This window comes from Catharus ustulatus, chromosome 7, assembly GCF_009819885.2.
Source record: "Catharus ustulatus isolate bCatUst1 chromosome 7, bCatUst1.pri.v2, whole genome shotgun sequence".
Lineage (NCBI taxonomy): Eukaryota > Metazoa > Chordata > Aves > Passeriformes > Turdidae > Catharus > Catharus ustulatus.
This window is the reverse complement of record NC_046227.1, coordinates 35953994-35980651: the sequence shown is the minus strand read 5'-3', so window position 1 is coordinate 35980651 and position 26658 is coordinate 35953994. Positions and strand designations below refer to the sequence as shown.

At 39.3% G+C, this 26658-nt stretch overlaps 1 protein-coding gene across 1 annotated transcript in view; it reads right to left on the bottom strand.

Annotated features, from left to right (window-relative positions):
* Window positions 1–26658, bottom strand: part of ARHGAP15 (Rho GTPase activating protein 15) — a 321465-nt gene that overhangs the window by 35501 nt on the left and 259306 nt on the right. Inside the window, exon 12 of the mRNA XM_033064260.2 lies at window positions 24614–24748. Within this exon, the coding sequence (XP_032920151.1) occupies window positions 24614–24748 (135 nt within the window). The remainder of the gene's footprint in view (window positions 1–24613; window positions 24749–26658) is intronic.

The window sequence follows — 26658 nt, the reverse complement described above, 5'->3', positions numbered from 1 at the left end:
CTAACGGGAAAGGTCTCCCAAACTGGCGGTTTGACTGATACACTGAAAGGCAACCCACCGCATTTATCACCCTCTGCCTCGGCTCCAAGCTTGGGGAAGACGGCGACAGCAGTGCTCCTTCTGTCCACGCTACTGGCCAGGCAGGCGCGGATCAGCAGGCCACGCTGCGCAACCTGTTTCCCCGGCGGTACAGATTTGGAAGCGGCAGAGATAGCTCGCGAGGGGCAGCCGCTCCATTCGCACCTCTCAAAACAACAGGCAGGGCTGCCACGCTTTCAGCGCGAGGAGCCGCGCGGGCGAGAGGCAGCCCTGGCGCGGGTGTGAAGCGACGAGAGCCTTCGCCACATCCCGCCAGGATGGGGCCAAGGTGCTCCACTGCTCTGGGACAGGTGGCTCCTTGCCTCCAAACTGTTTTTCTGTGCCTTAAGGAGGGACTTTTAAGCATCATTTTTCATTTGAAACTAGGGGATTTCTTTCCCCCCCACCTTTTTTTTTTTTCCCTTTTCCTTTTTAGCTTTGTTTCTCCCCTTCAGAAATTTGATCTCGTGATGTGGCTATTAGTGCCAGGTCTCTCTCCCTGAAATGTCACTCATTGTCTTCCCCCCCCTTTTTTTTTTTTTTTTTTTTTTTTTTTGTGGGCTCCTAAGAGCATCCTTATGGCAGTTGTGGTGGGATTCAGACACTTAGGTGCTGGCAGCTCACCACGGTAGGGAGTTACCCTGATGTATCCACGTTATCCTCCAACTGTGCCAAGACGTGAGGAGCTTCTGGGACACTTTGTGCAGAGTCTCAGGTGCTCCAAGGCATATTAAATGGCACATTAGATGCATCAGAGTTTAACAAATAGATTTACCTGATGCAGCTGAGTGTTTGTTTACTTACTTGGAGATTGTATCTGCAGGTTTGCAGCCCACCCCACACCCTTTTGCTCTCAGGGGTGGGTGATGCTCTGTCCCTGGCATTATCTGTAGGGTAAGGGGCATGAGGAATTCGGGTGTTCACAGGCAATGTTGTCCCAGCACATCCTGACAATAATCTCTTGTTATGGAAATATTTTGATTTACAGCTGCAGATCTTTCAATCTATAAGGTACAGCTGCTCCCATGACTGGTGGCTCTTTGGATGGGAACCAGTGTCATGCTGGAGCACTCAGGTAAATCATCATTTTGTGTTCACTTCTGTCCCAGTGATTTCAAAGGAAGATCCCCTCTGCAGAACTAAATGGTTCCCACCTTGTGTTAAGCCCTGATAAGGATTTTTTAGAAGCTTTGATCACTGTCTACCTGTTAACACACAGAATACTAAAGAGCCCTCCACGTTCACAGGGGGCAGTGCAGAATTATTTTTATTTTTTATTTGTGATACGTATACTATCTGCAATAATTTATGGACATTCTTGAATTTATAAATATCAAGGCTTCGCCAAATATTTTAACTATCCCTCCATGGCAAATTGTCTTTAAATGCTGGCAGTTTTTTTCTTTTTAACATTTACTTGTGGACCAGAAACACTTGCAGTCTATTGCCCCTGGCCTTCTGTGAGAATGTTAGTTAGCAATGCTCATAAAAACTCAATTCATCAATGTGAACATAATTTGCTATGAACAGAAAGCTCACAAAAGGGTGAATTTGTCAGATAGACAGGTGGCCTGAGATCTCTCCCTGATACTGAACGATATGAATAATAGATTCTGGTAAATGTATGCCAAGACTTGAGCTGTAAACACAGCTGCCTCCATTCCCTTCCAGAATAACAGCTTCGAGAACGAAAGCACAGGAACCACAGTTCCACCTGAGGACTAAGCCTGTGCATGCACACACACACACAAACACACACACACACTCACACACACACTCTCACACACACACACACAAAAATGCAATGTACTTGCAGGCTCACAAAGAAAACACCCCCAGAAAAAGGACAGAGGCCTTTCCAGCTCCTTTCACAGACCCTTGCTCTGAGCGGATTTTAACATGTGTGGAGAGCAGAAGGAGGGAATAATAGAAAACATTTAAAATATATTTTAAAATATCTGCAGTCACAGAAATAAATCTTTCTCTGATCCAAGGGCAGAAAAAAAAATCAAACCAAAACAAAAAAAAAAAAAAAACAAATGGAAAAACCAAACCCTCAGCTGGTTTTGTAGGTAAAAGATCCAGATGTAAGATGGGGAAAAAATCTTAATATTACAGTTCAATATGTATAAAATAAAATTATAGGGCTGTTTTGCTATGATAGTGCTTAAAAATTAGCTAACTGTAATGATCTTTGCTAGACATGCACAGCATTGGAGATTTTTTGTTGCAGGTTATTGGTATTTGTTTCTACTGTGTTCAGTTTTCACTGGGTTTTTTTAGGCTTAAATCATTAATTACTGCCCATGGGCTGGAAAAGAAAGATATTATATGTGTAAAAATGACCTTTCAGCTTTTGCAATGAACAGCTTTCTGCTGGATGTTTGCCCAACATAACTTCAGAGCAGGCTGAAGGCTGTTCCTGGCAATCCCAACAACCGATGGTACAAAAGGGCTGCTGTAATGTTTGGACATGGTGGGAAGGACCTAATCCCAGGTCAGGCCTCTCTGGCAGCATCACACAGGTGGGAGGAAAGGAACCTCAGGGCAGTGACTTTATGTTACTAAAAATCCCCAAACAAATCTTAAAATGGGCTCATTTGGGGACAGCCACACTCATTTTGAGAGCATCGGAATCAGTTGACTTTAAAGGGCAGAAATGGAATGTATTGCAGGAGAGAATGATTGGCTGAGATGCTTGTTTTGGGCTATCAAACTCTTAATTTTGCAGTTTTAGCTGAGGGCTCTCGCTCTAGCCTTTGCATGGGCAGGGTTTAATATATTTTCCCCTTATAGGTATAAAACAAAGGACTTTTCCCACACTAGCATGCCTTATTTTAGGGATCAGGCAGGCTCTTTATTTGATCCCTCTCTGGCAGTGTTATAGCCCAGGAAATGAACTGGGAATTGTATCATCTGAAGTTCATACATGTTTGTTAATATTTGTTATTTAGGGGGGATGCTTCTCTGTAATGAGTTGGCGAAGGTGAGAGACATGCAGGCAGAACCAGCACATCCTAAAGCTCCCAAAATGTGACCGCATATGAGATATTAAAGGCAAAATGGAAGTTCTGAACAAATGAAATCACTGTCAGAATAATAAAAGAGAAATGAGCTATGATCTAATCTGTTTTCTAGCAGTGTCACAGAGGAGCTATAATAAAAGCTATTTGCAAAGTTCAGAATCATTTCCCGTGCAAAGCCATTCACACACTCTGCGACTCTGGACAAATGGAGGGGGTCTTGGCTCTGCCAAAAAAAATGGTGTGCAGATAGTTCACTATTAGTTTTAACTTTGTGCACCTAAATTGTTCAGTTGGCTGCAATTTAAGCTCCCTCTTTCTCTGAGATGGCACACGAATTTGTGCACCTGGATTTCTCCCTCTATTTTTGGTGCCTCATCTTCACACCTCTCCAATTACAAGCTGCAAGTGTAAAGGACAAACAGAAAAAGGAAAAAGCCATAGCACTGGATGCTTATCTAACCTGGTTTTGCACCATGCATGCTTTAAATGGGAGCAGAAGATGTGCTGTGTCCTCATTGGAAATGCTCACTCTTCTCCTTGGAGTGAAATCCCACTTCCCATGTGCCTCTGTGCAAGCAGTGTGAGGAGGAGACAGACAAAAGGGGTGAAAGGAAGGATGAAGTGAGCCCATAAATGCCTGTTTTTTTCTCCCCAGATCTTCACAATGAAATGATAAAACATTGATGGTGGTGCACCCAGAGTTTTTCACACTGCTAATGAAGGTCCTGCTCTGTATGGTCCTCACTTTAAAGCAAATAAAAGAATTAGTGACAGTTTCACCATGTTACTTGTTTGCATTTTAAAGGGGCATAGGTTGGACAGCTGGAAATGGGACTGAGCTAAAGGGAAGAGAACATGGAGTAGATCTGAGCTGATCTTGGTCTAGGCTGTGGAAAAAGTTACGAACAGGTGGAAAAGGAGCATCCTTCACTGATTTCTGCAGAATTGGAGTAACAGCAGCCAATCTCTGTGAAGAAGTTTCTCATTTCAATTCAGTGCATTTTGTTACAGGTAGATTAAAGCATGGTAGAGGGAGAAGAAGAAAGAGAAACCACTATTTCTCTAATATGACAGCCACCAATTTAAACAGAATGCAGTGGAGGTTTAAGAGCAGCATTGACCTCTTGTGTATCTGCAAAAAGTTCCTGATGATCAAAGTGATGGTGACCCAGAGATCTGCTCACATGGAAAGAAATGAATGAATGAACATCAATGGGAAGGGCAGCAATAGCAGCAGAATGTGGGACCTCTCTGGCTCCCTGGCAGTGTGGCTGGGAGGTTTCTGAACGTTTTGCAGTGTGTGTTTATATGTTATCTCTGGGGCAGGATGGTGTCTGCAGCAAATGAGGTTTGATATGGTCATTAATTGTGAAAACCTGGTGATGAACATTCATGAATCTCCTGGACTTCATGGGGTGTGCACTGTCCTCTCCTAGTGGGATCCTTTCAGTAGAAACCTGCTTTTGTTGCTTAGCAAAAGCAAAAAATCCACCAAGGATTCATGTACACAACCATCAAGCAAGTCTCAAAACCCAAATCTGTTATTTGCACCCAAATATCTTGGTTGTCTTTGCTCAAGTCTCTCTCTGATCCTCCCAATTCCCCTTGCACCCATCTTCTTTGTCTCCCTTTCTCTTTGCTTGTCTTTATCTTTCCCTTAAATAAACCTTATGAACCAAAGAAAAAAAAAAAAAGAGCAAAAAAACCCTCAAAAAACAAAAACAAAAAAGAAAAAGTAATTCACGGAGTGAAAAGCTTATTAAGTAGCAATGAATATTTTACCTGGCATATACATAAGGCAAATAATCTTAATTTTTTTGTGTTTTATGGGACGTGGGAATTACTGTAGATGATGGTAAAATAATTCTCCTGCTGGCTGCAAAAGCACCACCAAGCAGTCAGTGTGAGTCACCAGCAAGAGCCACAGAAGTCAAATAAACATATGATGCATTGCTTCTATGTGGGAAAGCCTCATGTGTGGAGAAGACAAACACTGAGGTCTCTGGTGGAAGACAGCATTGCTGCATCAATGGAGATGACTGAGCCACTGAAAAGTAGACCTGACCCAGGAATTAAACTTCCCAGGGTAATTTTGGAGATTTCTGATGTGTTGAAGGTGAAAAATAAATGGGAATGTTAAAAATAGGATGTGTAATCCACCCCTGCCCACCCTATTATAATGGTGGTATTATTTGGTTATGCATCAAAAAATCATAATATAATCTATATTACACAGTACACAAGGAATTACATATACAATTATATATTATACATATATATATATATAATCAAAATACAGGTAACTTCCATGGTATTTTTTCAACGGTTCCAGTTTCTAGGTGACTTCTGATAGAGCTCAAGATCAGTATGTTGGAAAATATATGAGATTACCCATGCAAATAAACAGGCCTAATCTGCAAATAGAAAATTTATTGGTGCAGTTCAGCTTTGATATTATTGAAATTGAAATTACAGAAACTGAGATTGAGAAGTCACAATAAAGGTACATGGCTGTGCAAGTCAGAGATGACCTCAAAGCCACAGGTGGATCCCCACATTGAGAGGAGACTTTTGGTAGCTTAAAGTTGTCACACTGATCCTTCTGAATTTATGACTTGGAGCCAGCTCAGTGGACCTCAGCTTTTTGTCCATAAATCCACAAGATGGATGTGCCACAACACCCACAAAGATGCATTATAATGTTAATAAAAGCCATTAAAAAAATAAACAGGTGAATACACACCCATATTTTTAATTGGGAACAGGAAATCCTAAGAAATTCAAAATTGCACAGTGCACTGGGCATCTATTGCAAAATAATGCACACATTCAAAATCTGGTGTGGTGAATGAATTAAAGAGGAAAAGAAGGCCAGCCTCCCTCCCAAGGATATATAACCAACCTGCTGGAAAACACACTTTGATTGCATCTGGAGCAGAGGCACCAGGGGAGCTCTGGACAGGCTGCAGCTCCTCCTAACACGCCATGGAGGGCTCAGTGCAGCCTTGAGCCCCTGGAAAAAGCTTTCCTGCACTGTCCCTGCAGGTAAAGTCTTCAAGGGGACATCTCCTTTACCTCCCAATGCAGGACAGCTCATCACAGGCACCCAGCTTGGGTGAGGGAGTCTGTGGTCACAAAAAAAGAGCTGCCTCTCCCAGGATATTTGGAGGTTTGAGATCACCTTACCCTTGCCTGAAAGTCTTTGATTTTTTTTTTTTTAATTTAAATGGAGAATTTATGGGTGTTATGTATACACATTCACAGGCACACACATATGACAGCTGACCAGACTGAAAGAGTACAAAAGGAAACTTTTTTCTCCACTAAACATGCAGCTTAATTCCTCACATAAATACAAAAATAAAATAAAATAAAATAAAATAAAATAATGCCACTCCTCCCTTCCCCACCAGTAACCAGCAGTTTGGCGTTTTGGAAGAAAACTTCTCAAGTACCCCAAGCTGCTTTCTATGTTCAGTGGAGAAGCCTGAGTGCACCACTAAGCCTCTAACTCCACTTGAACTCTTGCACTAAACATAGAGATGGCCCTTTCTTCTCTAAAACATTCTGGGCTACAAGCTGGATGTGTCAGCAATATAGCAGATGGGGAAAATGTATACAAGTATATTAATTTTGTGGCCCAGATTTATGCAGAACACATATTTCCACAGATTTTGTATAGGATTTAAAATCTTGCTTTAACCCTTACTAGATAAATGTGAAGCTTGGAAAGATCAAAAGTGTTTGTAGACTGGGGCAATGGGACAGAGAGCTGCTGCTCTCACTGCTTGCTTTGGTACCTGATTTACAAAAATGTCCATGTGCCTCCGTTTACTTGCTCTGAAATATTTATATTAATTCTAGCAGTCTCACAATGACTTTGCAAAGTTTAATTAGATCATAATTAATTAGCTTCTTAAAGCTTCCTAGTTGAAAGCACAGCTGGGTGAGCCAAGCTAAAAAAAGAAATAATTTTTTGGCTTTTAATTTTTTTGCTCTTTTCCAGGTAGATCTACTGATGTGCCTGCATGTTCACAAATATTCAGGTGAGCCTTTTTATTCCCTCGAAATCTCCCCAAAACAGAAGGGCTGTGCACAGCAGGGTGGAGAAGTATTTCTGAGAACATTCATACCAGATGTGTGCTCATGACCCATTCTGAAAAAAACTCTTTTCATTGTCTGCACAATGATTTGTCAACGAGTTATAACTGCTCATGAATTATTTGCTAAAGGAAAAAATAAATTTCCTGATGGCTTTACAGGATGGTCTATACACACTTTTTCAAGTGCTTTAATTATACTTTAGAAGTGAATGCAGCCACGTTGGTGTAAAGTTTTGATGCATATCTGTGCCTAGGATGGGGTGAATCAATTAATTTTTACTGTGGTTTATGGAGAAACACTAATGAGGGCAGCAATTTTTTTTTCCTGAGGTTTACTGGGTAAAGAGACTTGTAAGTATGACTGTAATGCTATTATAAAGTAAATACTTGTAACTCTGAGTATTGTATGTAAATACCAAGTACTACAAAGCTTCTTGAAGCGCTCTACAACCTCAGGCATCTTCTGTGTAAAAAACAGAAGCAACTTTCAGATTAGCACCTGGTTTATCTTTATTTCTTCTACTGAAAATTGTTCCTGCTCATTACAGAGGGGTAGGAACAAGATCTTTAATGTTATTTTCAAATCAAATAATTCTGTGATTCTATGGTTCCATGACTTTTGAATTTTACCCAGAAAAAAATCATTTTGAGTCATGTTGTGCACAGGTAACATGCACATGCACAAATATTTTTTCTGTTTATTTTGTGTTAAAATTTTTCTGTATGTCATTATATACATGCCTACTCTATGTACCTTTCTGTTAAAACCCACATAGTCAGAGAAAGATAAGGACTGTAAATTATCTTTTACATTTAACTCATCCCCAGAACATTGTGGGGACTTAATGACTGATACACAGTGGAAGTGACAGACAGGAAAACCCTGCCAACCCTCAGGTCCAGAAGATAAGTTAAAATATTTTCAAAGAATTCGTCATGCCTAGAATCACAGAAGTGGCTCAGTTCATTAGGTAAATAATTCCCAGTGAATTTTTAAAACAAGGAGACCAGGCTAAGCCATACATTACAATATTTCTACAGTAAATGTGACAGGCTTAAGCAAAAAATATTTGTATTGATTGAAAAGCTGCATTTCTGTAGTACCTTATTCAATAACTCAGGAGAACATACAGCGTGCTATCTGCAGGATAGCTTTTTTTTCCCCTCCAGATGTCTCTTTTTCCTTCCAGAAGTTGCAGAGCATTGGACAAGCAGTAACAGATGATGAACACATGCATAACTACAAATGGGCAAGCTGATTGTTTTCAGAATTGGTATAAACATTTGCTCTTGGATTGAGATTTAGCCCATAGCAAATCTTTACATTCTCGTTATAAACCTCTGACAAAAAGAGCTTCTAATGAAAATGCTGACAGTGTGAAAACGTGGTTATGGTCAGGAAAACAAATGGATAAAAAGTGGCATTTTGTAGTTCCATATGTATACTTCATCAGGGAAGTCTTTGCTAAGTTTACACTTCAAAGCTAAAGCTTGATGATAACTGCTTCTCCTACCCTTTCTATTTAAGGCCCCCAAACCTACTTCTATTACTGCTATCTCCTGCACTAAAATTGGAAAAATAAAACCACCAGGGGCTGGGATATGAACTTTTCTGAGAGCTCAGTGAGAGAGCCAGCAGCTGGATTTTTAGCATCTCTTTTATTTTTGATTGTATAGATAATAGTAGAGCCTAATCAGGACACAGAGTCGCTGTGGTAGGGTGTTACAGACTGAAAAAAAGGGGAGAAAAGCAGACATGGGGGCTATGGGAACTTGGGTTATTTGGCTAAAACAGCCCCAGACACACCATGCCCTGTTTACACACACGTGTGGCTGTTCCACAGCACGAGAGGAGAGGGAGATGCTTATAAAATCCATTTTATCCTTGTTCATCACAGCATATTAGTTGGTGATAATAGCATTAAAATAGTATTAAAATGTGGCTTTACAAGCACAGAGCATTTGAATGTTTTTTGGGAAATAAATGCTGTCTGACAGAGCACCAAAGTCTTTCTTCAGCACCACCAGCACTTCCAAGGCTTGCTAGCAACTATGGAATAAGAGAAAAATATAAGACAAGATAGAAAATATAAGAGAATATAAGAAATATAAGACATAAATTGAAAAAGAAAGAAAATATTAGAACCCCTAACCAAAGCTTTTAAGAACCAGGCATGTCAAACAAAGTTGGGGCTGATAACCAGGAGGAATTTGGGCACATTGGTGCAACAGGGAATCTCTGGAGCCAGCAAGAGTTCTATGGGTGATCAAATCATGTTGCAAAGGGACAGAGGAAATGTTCAGCATGAAGAAGGGATGCCTTTCATGGAATCCTACATTGGTTTGGGTTGGAAGAGCCCTTAGAGATCATCAGATTCCAACCCCCTGCCATGAGCAGGGGCATAAAATAATTTTGCATAAAGCAAATTGATTCACAGTTGAGTTTCAGGAAGAACTCCTGACAGCAGGATTGCCTGTGGAACTGGAAAATCCTCCCACTGCCACAGACAGTAAACAAATGCTCTGCTCAGAGAGACTTCACTGGCTTGTGGGATAATGAACATGGAATTATATCATTGCAACAATATACACCCGCTGAATTTGACTCCACTTGAAGAGATGAGAGCTCTTAAGTTGCTACGTTGAAAACAATTTAATTGAACCTTGCTAATTAGAATATAACAAGTAGTTAAAATTATGCAATGTTTTAAAAATGTTTTAATTAATTTGAAATTCTGATGGCAAATTAGTAAATGTACGTCAGTGTCTTCCCCTGCTTGACTCAATAAATCACAGGAAAAAAAAGAGGATATATTTTTCTCAATAGGGACACTGAGAAAACATACACAAGTAGAAAATAATAATGTAGAGTAAGGAATAATTAATTAATTCAAGCTTCAAGATAAGATCACTGTGTCCTGCTGACCCTACATGTTAATCAGTTGATTGATTAATTGCTACAATCATAATAATTATAGGGTCTAAATCTAAATACATTTAATGATAGTTTACACTTAGAATAAAAATGTCTTTTATGTCTGCTTATCTTCATCATTTCTTGAAGCCTAGTCATATTTTTTGTTTCCCATAAATAAACCTGAAACACTTTTAGATGTTATCTTTGTGATGAGGTAGGTTTAGACTTCATTCGTCTGATCAGCAATATTTTTTTGTGTGGCCTCCACCTCCTGTCTAATGAAAAATATGTTCCTGGGTGAGAAACAATTGATTGTGTGCAGTAACCAATACAACTTCATCAAAAGCTCATCCTTAATTGAAAGACAAGGGGACATAGCAATGAGGCCATTGTATAATTATAGGCTTTAACCAGAAGTGCTTTACATATTGAAAGATTCTCCTGCTACACAAACTCAGTCTGAGGTGAAACAGTGAAGCAGATCAGCAGGAAAGAAAAATATTTTTGAAAAAGAATGCAAAGAAGATCAAGAATTCTGTTGATTTCTCATTTATAGAAAATAAAAAGCATCTTGACATCTACATCATCCTCAAATTTGTGCTTTCTCATTCAGCTTAATCATGCTTTATGACTGCACTCAAGGAACAGTGGAGGTCCTTGTACCTCAGCATAGCTAAAATCCATTTTTTAACCTAAAAGTACATGTGAAAAAGACAAAAGAGCCACTCAGTTAAATCTGAATGCACTGTTAGGGAGTAGATCTGAAGTTACTAAGGCCTCAGTTAGCAATGAGTTGTTTCAGTAGGAGTGTCAGGTAGAAGTCGTAGTTGTTTGTACTCTGCATATTCCATGGATAAAATCTCCTATTTCTATCATTGCCATCCTGATTAACAAGTCTTGCCATCAAAAAACGTCAGGAAACCATAAATGATTGTGAGTTTTAAATTTTTTTAAAAGAAAACTATTCTGTCAAAACACAGACCTTGACACCAGATTTCATGACCATTTTCAATTGAGCAGTTCTAGAAATTTTGGATTCTTCATTCGTAGAGTTGGGATCCATACACTGCTCTGCAACTCTCATTTTGCAGAGATATTTGTTAAATAAATAATGCTAGGTTAGGAATGATAGTATAAATATTTTAAGGAGCCACTAAAGCATTAGAAAAAAACCCCAACAAAACAAAGCAGGCAAATTCCAAGTGAATGAACTTTTACTGTCTTCAAAGGGTTACCTGACCTTCTTCTTTTGCAGCTTGCTTGTCTCAAAGTTACAGCAAAGGAGGAGATAACAGTGAAACTGTACTATAAAAATAAATTACTATCATGAATATTAAGCAACAAGGATATAATAAACATGACTGCTTACATGATTCTGATTTATTGATACTGATTTGCTGTAAATTATCACACAAAATACTCATTTTAGTTGTTCAGGAGCATGTGCAAAATAAAGCTTAGTGGACACTTCCCAAAGACCTTGACATCTGTCCCTGGATTCATACTGGGGAATCTTGATGCCTCTTTTTCTGGTAGGGATGCAGCAGTATATTTACTTTCCCTTTCCATGGATTTATTTAGTTTTAATTTTTGGCTGCCTGGCTTCCTTAAACTCTGTCTTTTAACCATGCACAGTTTTTTAAAACTACTATCATGGAGGTTCAGCTCTGACACAGTGGAACAAATCCAGCTGCAAAATCTCCTAAAGGCTGTTCATGCTTGTTCTGTTAAATAGTGCTCACTTTTGAGTCAAGAGGTTTCATTACTATATTTATGAACCTCTTGGCACCAGGAGCTGGGATTTCCCAGTGCTAAGCATTAATGCATTTTGCATCACTCTTTAGCACTGGGAACTCTGGATCACAGGTGCTGAGGGGTTAAAGATATTAAAAAAAAAGGTGCAGATCCTTATTTCCAGATAGAAATCTTTAATGCATGTGAGTGTGGGGGTGGTCTGAGTGACTCAGAGAGCACAGGTAGCAAGCAGGATGCCACAGCCACCTACTACCAGAAACTGCAGGTCTTAAGAGATCTCAACATTAACATGGCTATATTCTGCATCAGATATTTGTTATCCAAATTGATGGAAAGTATCCTATCTGAAAATAGGATTATTCTTCTTTAAATTTAAACCCTGCTTTGTGCTTATGTGGCTTATATCACTTCATGACATGGTGTGTTATGTCAAACCTAAGATTATTTTTGGAGATTTCTGAGACAGAATCTTCTTCATTTTGCCTGTCATCAGCCTAAAGAATGTGCCAAAAGACCCCTTTTTATTTTTTTGAGGCAATGATTCACAAATACTAACTGAACTAAAGGACAGCTACTGCTTCAAAGCTAAAACACAGAACCTGGATCAAATTCTCACATCTAAAGTGGTTACTCTCATCATGGTTTATTATTTCTTTGTGGAGGATTTCTCTCTCCACAGTGGGCAAATTTTTTGTAAAAAAAAAAAATTATACACTTAAGCTTTTAGCAGAAATGTGGCCTCATCAGGTGCCCTGATCTGTGGCATAAAGAAAACCAAGCAGCAACCTCAGCTGCAGGGAGTGTAGGTTAGTCCTGGCTGCTTGTGAACATCCAGATGCAAATGGAACACGAGCCAGGGAAAGGCTCTTCTAGAAGTGGCACTTGATAGCCCAGAGCTGGAGCTGCAGAAGTGTGCATAAACCTGCCTGCCAGGCTTCCTGCTTCCCCTAGTTTGGTGTTGTTTGAAAGGGAAAGGCAAATAGGAAAAAAAAAAAAAATGAAAAAAAGAAAAAAAAAGGAAAAAAAAAGGAAACTTGAAATGAAAAGGAAAAACAGGAGAAGGAGAGGGAAAAAACGAAAAGAGAAAGGAAGTGGAAAAGGAAAAAAGAGAAAAGGAGGAGGAGAAGGGAAGGGAAGGGAAGGGAAGGGAAGGGAAGGGAAGGGAAGGGAAGGGAAGGGAAGGGAAGGGAAGGGAAGGGAAGGGAAGGGAAGGGAAGGGAAGGGAAGGGAAGGGAAGGGAAGGAAGAAATGGAAAAGAGAAGGAGAGAAGGAAAAATGGAAAGACAGGAGACAGAGATGTAAAAAAAAAAAAAAGAAAGAAAAAACTCAGAAGAATGGAAAAGAAAAAGGACTAGAAAGAGAGAAAGAAGAAAATGGAAAAAAGAAGAAAAAGAAGAAAAAAAAAGGGAAAAAAAAGGAGGAGGAGAAAAAGGAAGAAGTTGCAGCTTGTGCACTCACTTAATTTGCCCTCCTTATGACTTGGTTGTATCAGGCCAATTTCCTCCCTATCCCTCTGCTTTCAATGGCACCTGCAGGAGTTTTGGGAGAAGACAGACTGTGCAAATCACACTGGGTTTAGTCCTGGCCGCCTCACTCCTCCTCTGTGTGTGCAGCTCTTTCCCTTTACAAGACACAGTGGTAGTGCCAGCTTGCAAAATATTTCCCTTGCTCCTGGGGCTCTCCTGATAAAAAGCTACAAACACCAGGTGTTTCTGCATGAGCTTACACAGCTCTGCAGCTCTCAGTCACATTCTGGGATTCTAAAACCTTTGCAAGTCCTTTCTGGTTGTTCCAGTTCTGTTCTGTAAGAGTGAACAACACTCAGTCTGATTTCTGGCCAGCTGGATTGAAGGTTTTTTGTTCCCAGTGTTAGCACTATCACTCAAAAGTGTTTAAAAGTGACTGAGTCAGGCCATGAGCTGTTGGTGAGTGAGATGGTGCTCCTGATCTCCACACAATTATCTGTGTGATGTACTATCTTCCCAGGCAATGAAAGCATCAGTGCTGGGGCCAAAATGAACCAGCAGCCACAAGGGTTAACAGGGTCATGAATTTTATGTAGAAGGCACTCAGAGGGAGCAGTTTGATTCTGCAGGAATCAAGACAAACTGCATTTTATTTTAAAATTGTGGGCAATTCAAACTCCATACCTGTACTATCAGCAAAAGGCAGGATTGAGTGAATATTCCTGCATCCAAAGAAACATCTCTAAAAGTAAAAGTCATGTCTGATGAGTTCCTGTGGCCTCACTGACCCTGTTTGGGAGGAGGATGTGCAGCACCACTCTGTGTTCCCATTCCCACACTATTCCTTACTTTTCTTGACTTCCCTTTTAGCTGTTATCTGGTACAGCTGGAGGAGTACAGCTGCTGAGGATGCTTTTCTGCACCCACATTACCCAGTTTTCCAGCACTACTTTTCCACAGTTTGTGTGGCTCAAGAGACATTATAAATCCTATTAACTTTGAACTCTGGCCCAGCCTTGGTAAGAACACCAGCCTACCCTCACGTTGAGACATCAATACTTTCCCAAAGTATTTCAGTTTGAAATTGCATTTCCTGTGGTGGACAGGGAAATTCAAAACAGGGAAATTGGGCATCCAGCCCTGTGTCAAGCAATGCCAAGGGGTGATGCTCCCAGGGAAGGGGAGCTTGGACTTCCAGGGTGGCAAATTTGGGCCTGACTTGAACTTGTGTCTTGACTTTTTTCTGACATTCAGTGAGCGTTCTGTGAACAGTGCTGCTGTTACTATTCTCATCTCATTGATGTATTTTTTTATGCCTTTTATATATGTATATTTCCTTTTATTTATGTATATTTCTGCTATTGTGGTAAACTCTGAGGTCACTTTGTGACCATTAGTGACTTTATTCTGTACCTGCCTACTTTATGGAATTTTTAAAACTCTTAATTTCTCCTTTCTTTCTCCATGCCAAACAAATTCTAGAAGATAAAAAAAAAAAAAAAAAAGAAAAAAGAGCTGCTTTAACTCCTTTCTGATTGATTATTGCTCAGTGATAAACATATAGAAAAAATACGGTTTATGTGACTTAATTTTTCATCTACCAGATTCTCACCCAAAGGTTTATCATAGTCCTAAGTGTGAAGGCTAAGTTTATGCACTTTCCCCCAACTCAGTTGCTGGAAACATTTAGAATGCATAGAAATACTCCATAAAGTTAGTACCTACTCAGAATACCACAGCTGTAGTAGTCTAGGTTTCAAAGAATGTACCAGGTCCTCAAATATCTACGTGATGAGGACCAAAGAATAACTCAGTTGTTACTTTTTTTTCCACCTAGACATTATCATGCTAATCTTTGCTGCTCCAGTTCCAATGTGCCACCACACAGAGGTGTGGTGCTACTCTTATTTGGAAAGGTGGAAACTTCTGGATTGTAGGAAGGTGTAAGCAGGGAGGAAGAAGCACAGCACAGTGGGTTATGACTTTCAGCCTCCCCTTCTCTTGCTCTTGGAGGTTCTCCTTCTCCCTCCCTTCCTGGTCTTCTATTCCCACTTTCCCCGCCTCACTTCTTCCATTTTTGCACCTCTGAAATTGTGTAACTGGGGCATTATAGGCTGCTTCTCCTCCTGTTATTACTTTCCCCGAGTGGAAGCTTCACTCACAAGCCTGATGAAACATTTTTCCCCTCGAACCCAGAGTGTCAATTCTCACTTTGTCAAGAGCTCCAGATAACCCTCAGGAGAAGTTCCTCTCCCCCTGCCTCCCCCAAACCTTCCAGGTTACAGGGATCATGTCACAGTCACTAAAGAGCTCCTCCTCTCTCTTTTCCCCAACCCTTTCCTGCCCAGTTTGTTGCTCAGATTTCTCAGTTTCACCCCTCTCTCCTGCCTGATGTTCTCCATGGCTTTCCCCTGTGTTAACCCAGACTCAAATTGGTTTTATTCTTCCTTCTGCCCTTTCTTTCGTAGAATCACAGGATCATTTAGGTGGAAAGGACCTTTAAGATCATCAAGTCCAACCATTTCCCCAGCACTGCCAAGCCCAGCCCTAAGCCATGTCCCCAAGTGCCACATCTACACCACTTTTAAATCCCTCCAGGGATGAGGACTCCATCACTGCCCTGAGCAGCTATGCCAGCTCTTTGTCCCTACAAAAAGAGTCTCCTAACCACAGATGAAATTTAAATTAGACTAATAGACTATTTTCCATGCCCCAAAATTAAGTGGAAGAGTAACAAACTGAAACCCCAGTCTTTCTCCATTTGCAAGTGTTTGATTCCATCCCTAGAGAACCAGCAATTGGTGTAAAGCTAACAGAGAGTTTCTGGAGCCTCTGTGATTAATCTGGTCATTAGTCACAAATATAAACTACTGCTGTGCAAGCTGAAGTGAGGCAGATGACATTTCCACCAAGCATCCACTTTCCCATAAATGTTAATGCTCTGAGGACCTGCATCCCATGGCAGGTTAAGAACCCAGAAAAAAAAAACTTTAAACCATGTTAGTGCTCATGCCACCAAGGACAAGTCAGAGTTTAGACAAAAAACTCTTTTGCAAGTGCTGCTTGCAAGCCCTGGCTTCAAAACACGGTACTGGACCCACCATGTATGCCAAAGTTCTTGAAAAGGGTTCTCTCTGTGTAGATTACTGCAGATTTGTGTCCAATAATTTATTGTGGGAGCATTAAACCATTCATATCACAAACACCTGTGCAAGCCAGTTGGCCTAGTCAATTCTTGTTTAACATTTAATTATGAATATAATTAGCATGAGTTAAGAGACAGGCCAGGCATCCGCAATAAAATTTCTGCTATGCTAAAAAAAATTATAACTGTAATAACAAAAAAGGCAAAGCTGGGGGAGAACATGTCCCTCCTACGCAAACTTTTGCATAGAAAAATCCAAGTACAGATTCTTTTAAAACTTTCTAATTTCATTTGATGATAACTGGAAAGCCTCCACTATATTTATAAGACGAAATTAAACTGGTTTTCTGTCCCTGTAATATTAGGGAAATTTTCATCATTGGTGTAGCCCTTCAAGTGAGGTTCTGCAGGGTCTCCTCTTTTTTCTGAGAAGGTAAATTTTATCCATCAAATATAATTTAAATATTCTTTCATTTGATGGGATCACCAGAACACTGTGTTAGATAAAGTTTATAAAGGGGAAAATCCTGTTAAATTGTTGCTTCAGTGCACATTTTAGAGTTTTATGAAGTGTTCTTTTTCAGAAGAATTGTGTGCTATCCAAAGAAAAGAATTAGTAAATATCACAACTTATCTTGTTTTAAACCCAGAGGCTTATTTTTAGAAAAACAAACCCCAAAATCAATCTAGAATCAGGCTGCCTATGGACAGGTGTAACCTGAGTATCCTTCACAGGAAAAAGCCCTGCAGAGAAGGTAAATTTTCATGTGAAGGTTCTGCTTTCATTTCTCTTCCAACATCTTAATTAAAACTTTCCAATTAAAAAAAAAGGAAAGAAAAGAAAGAAATGTCTTACCTATTAATTACTTTCCTTTATTTCTTAACATTTCTTAATTTCTCAAGTTGGACTACTTTGCACCTCAAAAGAAAAATCTATTCAAAGACACGACCTCCAATTTTTCTTTTTTGTTTTTTTTTCCCTAAATGAGTTGCTTCCAGACCTGAAAAGATCTATTTAAAAATGCTGTTGAGCAGAAACAGTTTGCAACTGTGAAGAAAAGGTCATTGAGAAAGAACTAGGAGGTTACCAGGACATATTGTTCCTTGACACCTCCTGGGAACAAAAGCCTGGAGTGAACGTCTTTGGTTACCAGTTTGCTGCTATTGCAAGTACAACAGCCTCCATTTAGATCTTCAGTGGAGATATTCTTTATTATTGGCTTGAATTTAAATGGAGACTGTGTTAAAATGTGATATCTATAATGCTGGGAATGTTACAGTTTTAATATATTTAAAGATTTTTTACTCATATTTTCTCCTACTTGTTTGTATCATTCAGGATGGTCATATAGACTTTTAACCTGCATTTTGTTAATACCCATAAATTAGAAACCTTCCCTTGTAGTCTGTCTCCTGCATCATCTTAACATGTCTTCTAAAATGTGAGGGCTTTTTCTTTCTCTGCCAATATCAGTTAATGATTCTTGAATCAGATATTTGCACAACTTTCCAGATAAGGTTTCAAGAATATTTAAAAAATGGATATAATGCTACTCAAACCCCACTGAAAGTGCTCAGTACCACACTCTGAATGAGCTGCTATGACTTTTTGGTGTTATTGTGTTTGGGAGAATGGACACACCACATACTTATTCATACATGTGCATGGTTGGGTCTCCCTGAGATTATGCTACTCATAAAATCATTATCTTTTTTTAAGAAAATTTTTAAAAACATGCACCTTAACTTTTGACTACTTCTTGTTTCTCCACAGTTGTTTTTTTCTTCTGTTCACATTAGTTTATGGATCTCTACTGTCTTCTGATATTTAAATTTGGCCAAGAAAGTGTATTAATTATGATGTATCATGTGAAATATATTGTGGTGACCTTGGATTTGTTTATAAATCACCATGTTCACATGAAATTGAGGCTTTCTGATGCCATGCCAAGCCCCAAAACTTCCTTGGACAAGTAAATGGAGGATAGAGAAACGATTTCAATAGGAGGCTCGCCAACTGTGAATCTGAAGGCAGTTTGATTAGGACTCGAAGCCCACAGATTGAGATTATGACAGAAATTTGCATAATGCCAGAGACTGATAAGATTTGGTTTCTCAGGAACCTATTACGTGATGATGTTAAGAGACTGTCATGGATTTCTTACAGTGCAATATGCTGACTTGTCTTTCCAAGACGAGTTGGCCTTGAGCCTTGTTCTTTGTAAGCCTCGAGTGAGGTTTCTTTAGATGTCTTTTGAAAATCTCTTTAGACATCTTTTGTAACTTTCCACCAAGATGATACAAGGATGTTATGACTGTCAGAATAAATGAATGTATTTACTTCCTTTCTGTTTCCCAGCTACTATTTTCATAACACTGCATAGTAGTTCAGAGCAGGTCCTTCCTACATTATATTTTCAATGCAGCTCAGCTCTTTGGTCATGATTATGTATTGATTTGTTTATTGCCTCTTGACACAGTTTTGTTTTTGTTTTGTTGGGTTTTTAAATTTTTTTTTGCCTGATTTTGGTTCAGACAGCTTCTGTGCAAACTCCTAAAAAGTTACATTATTCAGTGCAAAATTTGCTCTGGTCTGCTGAGCACCAAAATGCAATCATTGCCCAGATAGATGTGAGTTTCTGGAAAATGTTGTCTCGAGCCACACAGTCAGTGGGTTCTTGGGGGCTCTTAGTGAAGCAGAACAAGAGCCAAAACTCAGAGGAAACCTTTTTACTGGTGCCAGAAATGCTGGAGAGGAAGACAATTGACTAGAGTGGAGAGGACAGACAACTACTGATAGCACTGGTAGATTTTGAGGGTTAAAACAAGTCAATGGTTCCCATGGAAGAAGAATTAATTGCTTTGCTATGTTGCCATCATAGATTTTGTCAGACCAGACCAGTAAAGACCAGTGTCACAGACCAGCAAAACTGTAAAAAAAAAATTTTTTGTCTAACAACTTCTGCTGACCAAAAAAGTTACAAAACTATCATGTGTAAGATGCTAAATAACCATCTTCAGTTTCTGTAGAGTAGGGTAACACATAACATTGTAGGATTGATAGGAATGACATTGAGAATTCTGCTTAGCATGCACCAGGGGACCTTAATTGATATATCGAAAGGATATGTGTGAAATCATTTGAAAAAAGTGTTAATGGTCTATCAGAGCAATCAAAGAAAAAAAAATCCAGATCTTGAAAAATACAAAAATTAAATGAGTATCTAATGTGGACCTTAGGTGGTGTCTAGGCATTTAAATTCTTAAAAACTTTATTCAGCTGCCATCTATCCCTGAAGGTGCATAGGCTAATTAGGTGCTACAATTGTGACCTTTGAGGATCCTTAGGTACCTATGGCTCTGCTTTTCCCCATGCAAAGAAATCCTTCCTTTCCTTTAGGGTTGAAAATCCTGAGCTCCAGAGATGGAGATTGCTTTGTCTGCAAAGTGTCGGGGGGGGCTGATCCTTGGGGGGATTGCCAGGACTGAAGCCACAAATGCTGACTGGATCTGGAGCCCTACAAACCACAGAATCCCAGAGTGATTTGGGTTGAGAAGGGACCTTAAAGATCACTTTGCTCCACTCCCTGCCATGGGCAGGGACACCTTCCACTATCCCAGGTTGTTCCAAGCCCTGTCCAACATGGTCTTGGACACTTCCAGGGATCCAGAACTTTTCTGGCAACCTGGGCCTCACCCTCACAGGGAACCATTTCTCTTTAATATCTAAGATAAACCTATTGTCAGTATGGATCCATTCCCCACCATCCTGTAAAAAGGTTTTTGTAAAAAGTCTCTCTCTGTCTTTCTCACAGTCTCCCTTCAGGAATGTCCTTTCTCCAGAGATCTGGTGATGGGTGTGGACTCCAAATTCTCTGTTCCCCACACTGAGACCCAAGACATATCAGGCTAGGGATTCCACTTGAAAACCTGCAAGTCAGATTTTCAACACTATGTTTTTTGTTTAATTAATCTCATTCCCCTGTTCATCTGTCTCAAGTGGGAAACCCACTGCAGTAACTGATACTTTCATTCAGAAAACTGTGCAGGAGAATCATAGTTCTGACAGAAGGATTTCTATTTAGAGTATATACATATATAAATACACACACATCTGCCTCTGTGTGTGCATTTTAAACAATAAATCTCCTATTTATCTACAGTGCTTATGTGGCACCTATTAAATTCATATTAGAGATAAGGAACTGAAATGAAGGCATAATCACTAGACCTCATTGAAAAAATCTTTCCAATATAGTAATCTTTCCAACCTGTTGCAGAGAAAATCAAAGACCTGAACCCAAGCCTCCCAAACCAGAGACAGATGTTGCAGCTTTGGGAACTGGGTGGAATTTTCCTTTGTGGAATATCAGTGAGGTTTTTTTGTAAGTGCAGTTGGACAGATGCACTGTCTGTACAGATGCACAGTCTATACAGCTTGCTCCAGCTGAAAAGATCTGGAAGGACTAGTGGATATTTAAATATTTCCTGTGCTGGGGATATCAGCCCTCACGGAACACAGACTGTAGTAGAAATTTATTTTCCTCTGTGCCTTTGCCTGAGACATTTCAAGAAAAGTAATTCAATCAAAATAAAGATTTAGAATCAGCCAACACATTTACCTGTTAACATTTCTAAACAGATTTTTAGGGGTAGATTTCAGTGGCTGAAATCCTGGCAAAAGTTTGTATGGCTATGAAGGTTGAATTCAGTAAATAAGGTGATTAAGTGTTTCAGTTATTGGCACTTCTACCACCTTACTCACATGAAGCACAATTTTACTTGCAATCTGTTGAACTATGTCTGTTGATCTTCCAGAAAATCAATAGAACTATTTGTGGTACTGAGTAATTTAAGTGTGGCTGAACCTGACTTCATAGCAGCATTTGGGCACACTTTAGAAGTGCATATTTCATCCAAAATAACACAACATGACTTGCCAGAAACACCAGACAAAGTCTGGTATAAAAAAAACCAAAAAAACACACACAAAAAACCACCCTACTTTCCAAATCCTAGGAAATAAAATTACTATTGGGCCAGAGGTCTTGTGGCCTTCTATTTATCATTTATAAGTTCTCTGATATAAGCTGTATGGACAGTTATCATCCAACTTCAGCCTGGCAAGCAGAATTCTGAGATTCTGTAACACCCTGATTATCTTCTAATATTCTGGTCATATCTAAATTGTTCTAACAGTATGGCCATATCTAAAGTTATTTATAGCAGAAATTGAAGGTGGAGAGCAAGTGCTTTGCATAATACACAGTACTGTAAAGTTTTGATCCCATGCACACAATTAAAATTGTAGCAGCATCCAGGAAAATTGATACTGAGCTTGCTATGGAGTTTTTTCCACATAGTCTTCACAATATTTTCAGAATAAGGAGTCCATTAGAACCTTTAGGGTTCTAATTCCTCCTGAAACCTCCAACTAAAGGACTTAAGTCCCCATGAATGTTATTGGGAAATTGTCACTGCCTACTACATGTAGGTTTTTAGTTCCCTTAATCTCACTTAACCAGTGCAAGGCTCTGACTAAGGAGTCTTCAGTGCTGGATCAGGATGGGAATCAAGTTGTTTTCTCTCAGGCATTATTCTAGCTGTAGTGCACACCCATCACTGCATGCTAATAATTCTAATTTTTTGAAGAACAGATACTACAGTCTCTTTTTCACAACTGGAGAAGACAGCAAATTTTCTAGCAGCTCAGTACTGACCAGACAAATTAATTAGCACAAGTAGCCAAAGAATCATCTGCAATGGAAATGATGCTGAAAAGATTTTTTACTTTACCTCAGGACTATTAACATACAGAAGAGCTCCAAAAACACTGAAAACACCTAATTGTTGTTTATAGACGTTTTTTAAGTAGAATTGGTAAGAATACAGATTTGTAGATCCTATGGCAGTAAAGGCCAAATAAAGAGAAGATTGATTGGAAATCGTAGCTTACTTTAGACAGTTGGATTAGGTAGAAATCACCCTGATGTGCAGTAAAGCAAGCAACAAGAATTAGGGGCTTGAAATAGTGCAAAGCACATTTTAGAGTGCTAGCATTTCCTTCCTTGGAATAAACTGTCTTAAAATCCCTCTATAAATGACTGTTCATTAGCCTATCAATGTGTATAATGGCTCTCAAAATCATAATAAGAATTAATAATAGTTCAAATAGCAGAAAGGGACATTAATTTCTCATTCATGAATATTAATGCTTTAGCAGACAGTCTCTTCCCGACATGCTTTCAAACTTAATTCGCAAGTCTACAACCGGTTACCTGGTACTTTCACTATCAAAAACATCCCCACTGGCCACCAAAAGATGTCAAATCACCCTGAATTGGACACTAGCAGAGAGGATGAGGGCAGGAGACAACAGGAGGGAGATCATGGTGTTCTGATATCTTTCTTCAGAGTACAATAATGTTTGCACATCCAAAATATTCCTCAATGGACAATTAAAAAAAGAGATAAGGAGAAGGATGAACATGTTTAGCCCCAGAAGAGCAGTATGATGGTGAATTATAATAGCAGAAGGTAGACCACAGAATTACAGGATAGGTAGGGTGGGATATGATGCCTGGAGATCCTGCAGTCCATCCCCTGCTGCCAAGGCAGTCACCTGGAGCAGGTGACACAGGAGTTTCCAGACAGGGAAACTCCATTAACTCCTTGGGCACCTCTTCCAGTGCTCTGTCACCCTTGATGTAAAGAAATTCTTCCTCAATATTAAATATTGGACTGCAGAATTAACTTCATAGGAGGTGTGAATGACCTGCCAGGCTGTGCCCCATGAGCAGACACCTCATCTCCTTTCCAAGAGGGCAGAGCAGCTGGATGGAAAACCACCTGAAGGGCATGTTCAGGTGCTGGTACTGCAAACAAGCATCTTATCCCAAGGCATCACAGAAGCTGAACAATAAGAAATTCTTTATTGTTTTTCCCTCTTAGCACTGCAGACACTGTGCAACAGGAACTTAAACTTTAGAGATGATGTTCCCCACCTGATTTCCTCTGGAAGGAGAAGAAAGTGAGCTGCCAGGAGTAAATTTCAGGTAATTTAACTGCACTGCACCTCCAAATAACTGAGCAGGGAAGGATCTTGTGAGATGTATTTAACCTCATTATATCTGATGCTGGGTCTTGAAAAGCTTTAGTTGAACTAAAGACTCTTATGAATATAAAATCAAAGAGAGCTGTACATTAAGGGTTTCGTATTCCCCGACAGCTGCGCATGTGCACACCCAGCTCTCATTAACAGCAATGGCAAATGTGTGTGCCCATCACTCAGAAATCAGACCTCTGAATACTTTGTTGGGTTTGTTTTTTTCCTAGAGATTTTCTCTACTGGATCTTTAATTAATCTCCTGCTCGGCTTTTTCCCTTTAAGCAATCCCTCTCCCTCCCCTCCCTTTCCAAAGGGAGCAAGCCCCCATATCACTGTTTTTTTTTTTTTTTGTCAAGTTTTTCCAAGCCAATACAGTTTTACAAAATGCACCTGCATATATTAAATACAGGGAGGGTTTGCAGAACATAAACCACAGAGACGTGGAACGGAATAAATGCCTGGGACTTTGAAAATACTTTTGCTGCCTGCCAACTTTAAACAAAAAAATAATAACCAAGCAAAGGTAGATATGAAAATGAGAACATGAATGTTTTTGCATTCTTTTTGTGATCACTGCAAGGCAAGAGTCTGCAACCTTGTGGAACAAAACACACGCATTTCATTCTGATTAACATAAAGACAGCCCCTTCTAACATGATTCACAATTATTAGTCTCTCTCTTGTGTTTGGGGATCTATGGATTATCAGCCTAGCATATTTTGAATGCATACACATTTTAATTCCTTTCCTAAACCATTTTAGGCACTACAGTCAAATTGCAGAGACAAAATTTATAGATCAATAATTCAATATTTTTTTTCCTTCTTTCCAGTTAAATACCTAAACACAGTAAGAGATAAAAGGCAGTCTCAAAAAACAAGATAAAGACGGGATCACGGATAATGGAAGGTAAGTCAGATTTGAGATGGCCCTGCTCTTCTATCTTTAAGTTTTTTCTTATTATTTTTATGTAACAGGCTATTCCACTAGCTGCTACTGTATGTGATGTACTTACTTATCGCCTCCACAAACTGTTCAAAGAGGCAGTATGGGAACAGCGGCTCAGGCAGCTCTCTGAAAAACATCTTGAGTGCTCCGGTGACAACGTGGATGTCCTCCCACTGGCTGTCGTCCAAATTCAGCTTCTCTTCTGGGAAAACACGAGGAGAAATGGAACAACTGGTTTTAATGAAACAATTACAAGACACTAATTATTATGTTAATGTTTGCCTACTATCATCAGCAACCGTTAACAGCCTTCTGCACCTAGAGGTTTGGTGCTGTGCATGTTGGTTTTTTTTTTCCCCTTTTTTTTTTTTTTTTTTTTTTTTTTTGTAGGAAGAGAACATTTTGAATGGAATACCATCTGTAGGAATGCAGCTAACAAAAAAACAAGAGACACAAAGAGACAGTACCATTGACACAGTATGTCAGATACATTTATTCCCATAATGCATCAGTATGAAAATTAGCATCACAGCTCAACATGATTCAAAGCTATTTGGTTTTGAGGCCGAGGGGCTAAGAGTTGCCAACGATGGACGGCTCAAGGGACCGGCCTAAAGGCCTTGCTGAGCCAACAGGAGACATATGCTAAACATGGCAATAGAAAATGAGTTATTGCTTTACATGTGTTAGCCTTGCTATGTACAAGGGAATAATGGGGAACGCTTTTCTCCTTCTTTTTTTTTTTTTTTTTTTTTTTTTTTTGCCTGAATGTAATGTCAGCAAGGAATAGAAGACTGTGAGAGAAAGGATATTAATTCCTTCTTACTGCTTCAAAAATATTTTGTTTGGTTTTCATCTCTGGGAGGAAGATTTGCCCAGCAACAATATTAGACAGACCCCTGTTGGCCTACCTAGGCTATGCAAAGCTGTCAAAAATGATAACACACTAAAGACAAACCACAAGAGCCTCCAAAACTGTTTTGCAAACAGTAAAAAAATGTTTTCTTTTGAAGCTTGACTGAGCTAAGGAATTTAAATATAAAAGAAACTAAATGCTAAAATAGAGTTTCTAATAAAAATAAAACAAGATTGAGTGATTATTCCATTTTTCTTTGAGTTTGTTTTTGTGTTTTTTTTCTTTTTAATTCTAGGAGAGTGATACTGTTAGAACATAATAAACAGTGAGATCATAATCCATGTAAAACTCTAGGAAAGAGCAAATCCTTATTAGTCCAAATTAAAATGACACAAAATGGCACACCCTTCCTCCAAATTCTCTTAGTCCAAAAATGGAGTTTGCATTTTTCCCCCCATGTACTATGATTTTCTCTTTTAGAAAATTTCAGTCTGAATGCAAATCGGGGGCCAGCCATGAAAACTGCTGAACAAATTCAATTTGAAGCAACATAGTCCTGAAATGTTTTACTAAATGTCACTGAAATTTCATGTGTAGCAATTCAGAGGGCTTCAAGAGCAGCCTCTTTACTGAACTGCTGCTAAGCAATATGGTAAAATCATTGGAGACACATGGACACCCACAACACCGGATCCCCGTGCTGCAATGGCTTTCTCTACTTTTGGGCAGAAAATCTTATTCAAAATGGAGTCGTCTTTCAACTTTTATTTAATAAATGTTATTAAATGCTTTCAAAATTTCTGGATTCAGGAGATGTGTACAAATAAAGAATGGACCCAGTTCCTTAACTTGGAGTAATGTGAGACAAAGCTGGAACAAAGGCAGACTTGTGCATTTCATTTAGATGTCTTGCTTGCTTCTTTGGTTTCAAGCCTCTTTTTTTTTATTCCCCCTTTCTTTCTTTTTTTCCCATTCAATTACCTCAATCATAAAAGTAATGATTTGATCTCAAATGAGTTACCAGAGGGGATCTTCTTTAGACTCTGAGATCATATTTGATTGATCGTATTTCAACAATTAGCCTTTTATTTTGCCACACACTATTGAACTAGATCGACAGCATCTTAGCAGGCCAGCTTTAAACAGTCAACTGTTAACAATAGCATCAAAAAGAGAGACCTGATGGGGTTTACTGTCACTTTAAAGAACAGGGTGGGTTTTCACATTGTTGAAATCTGTCAGATATTTTGAAATGT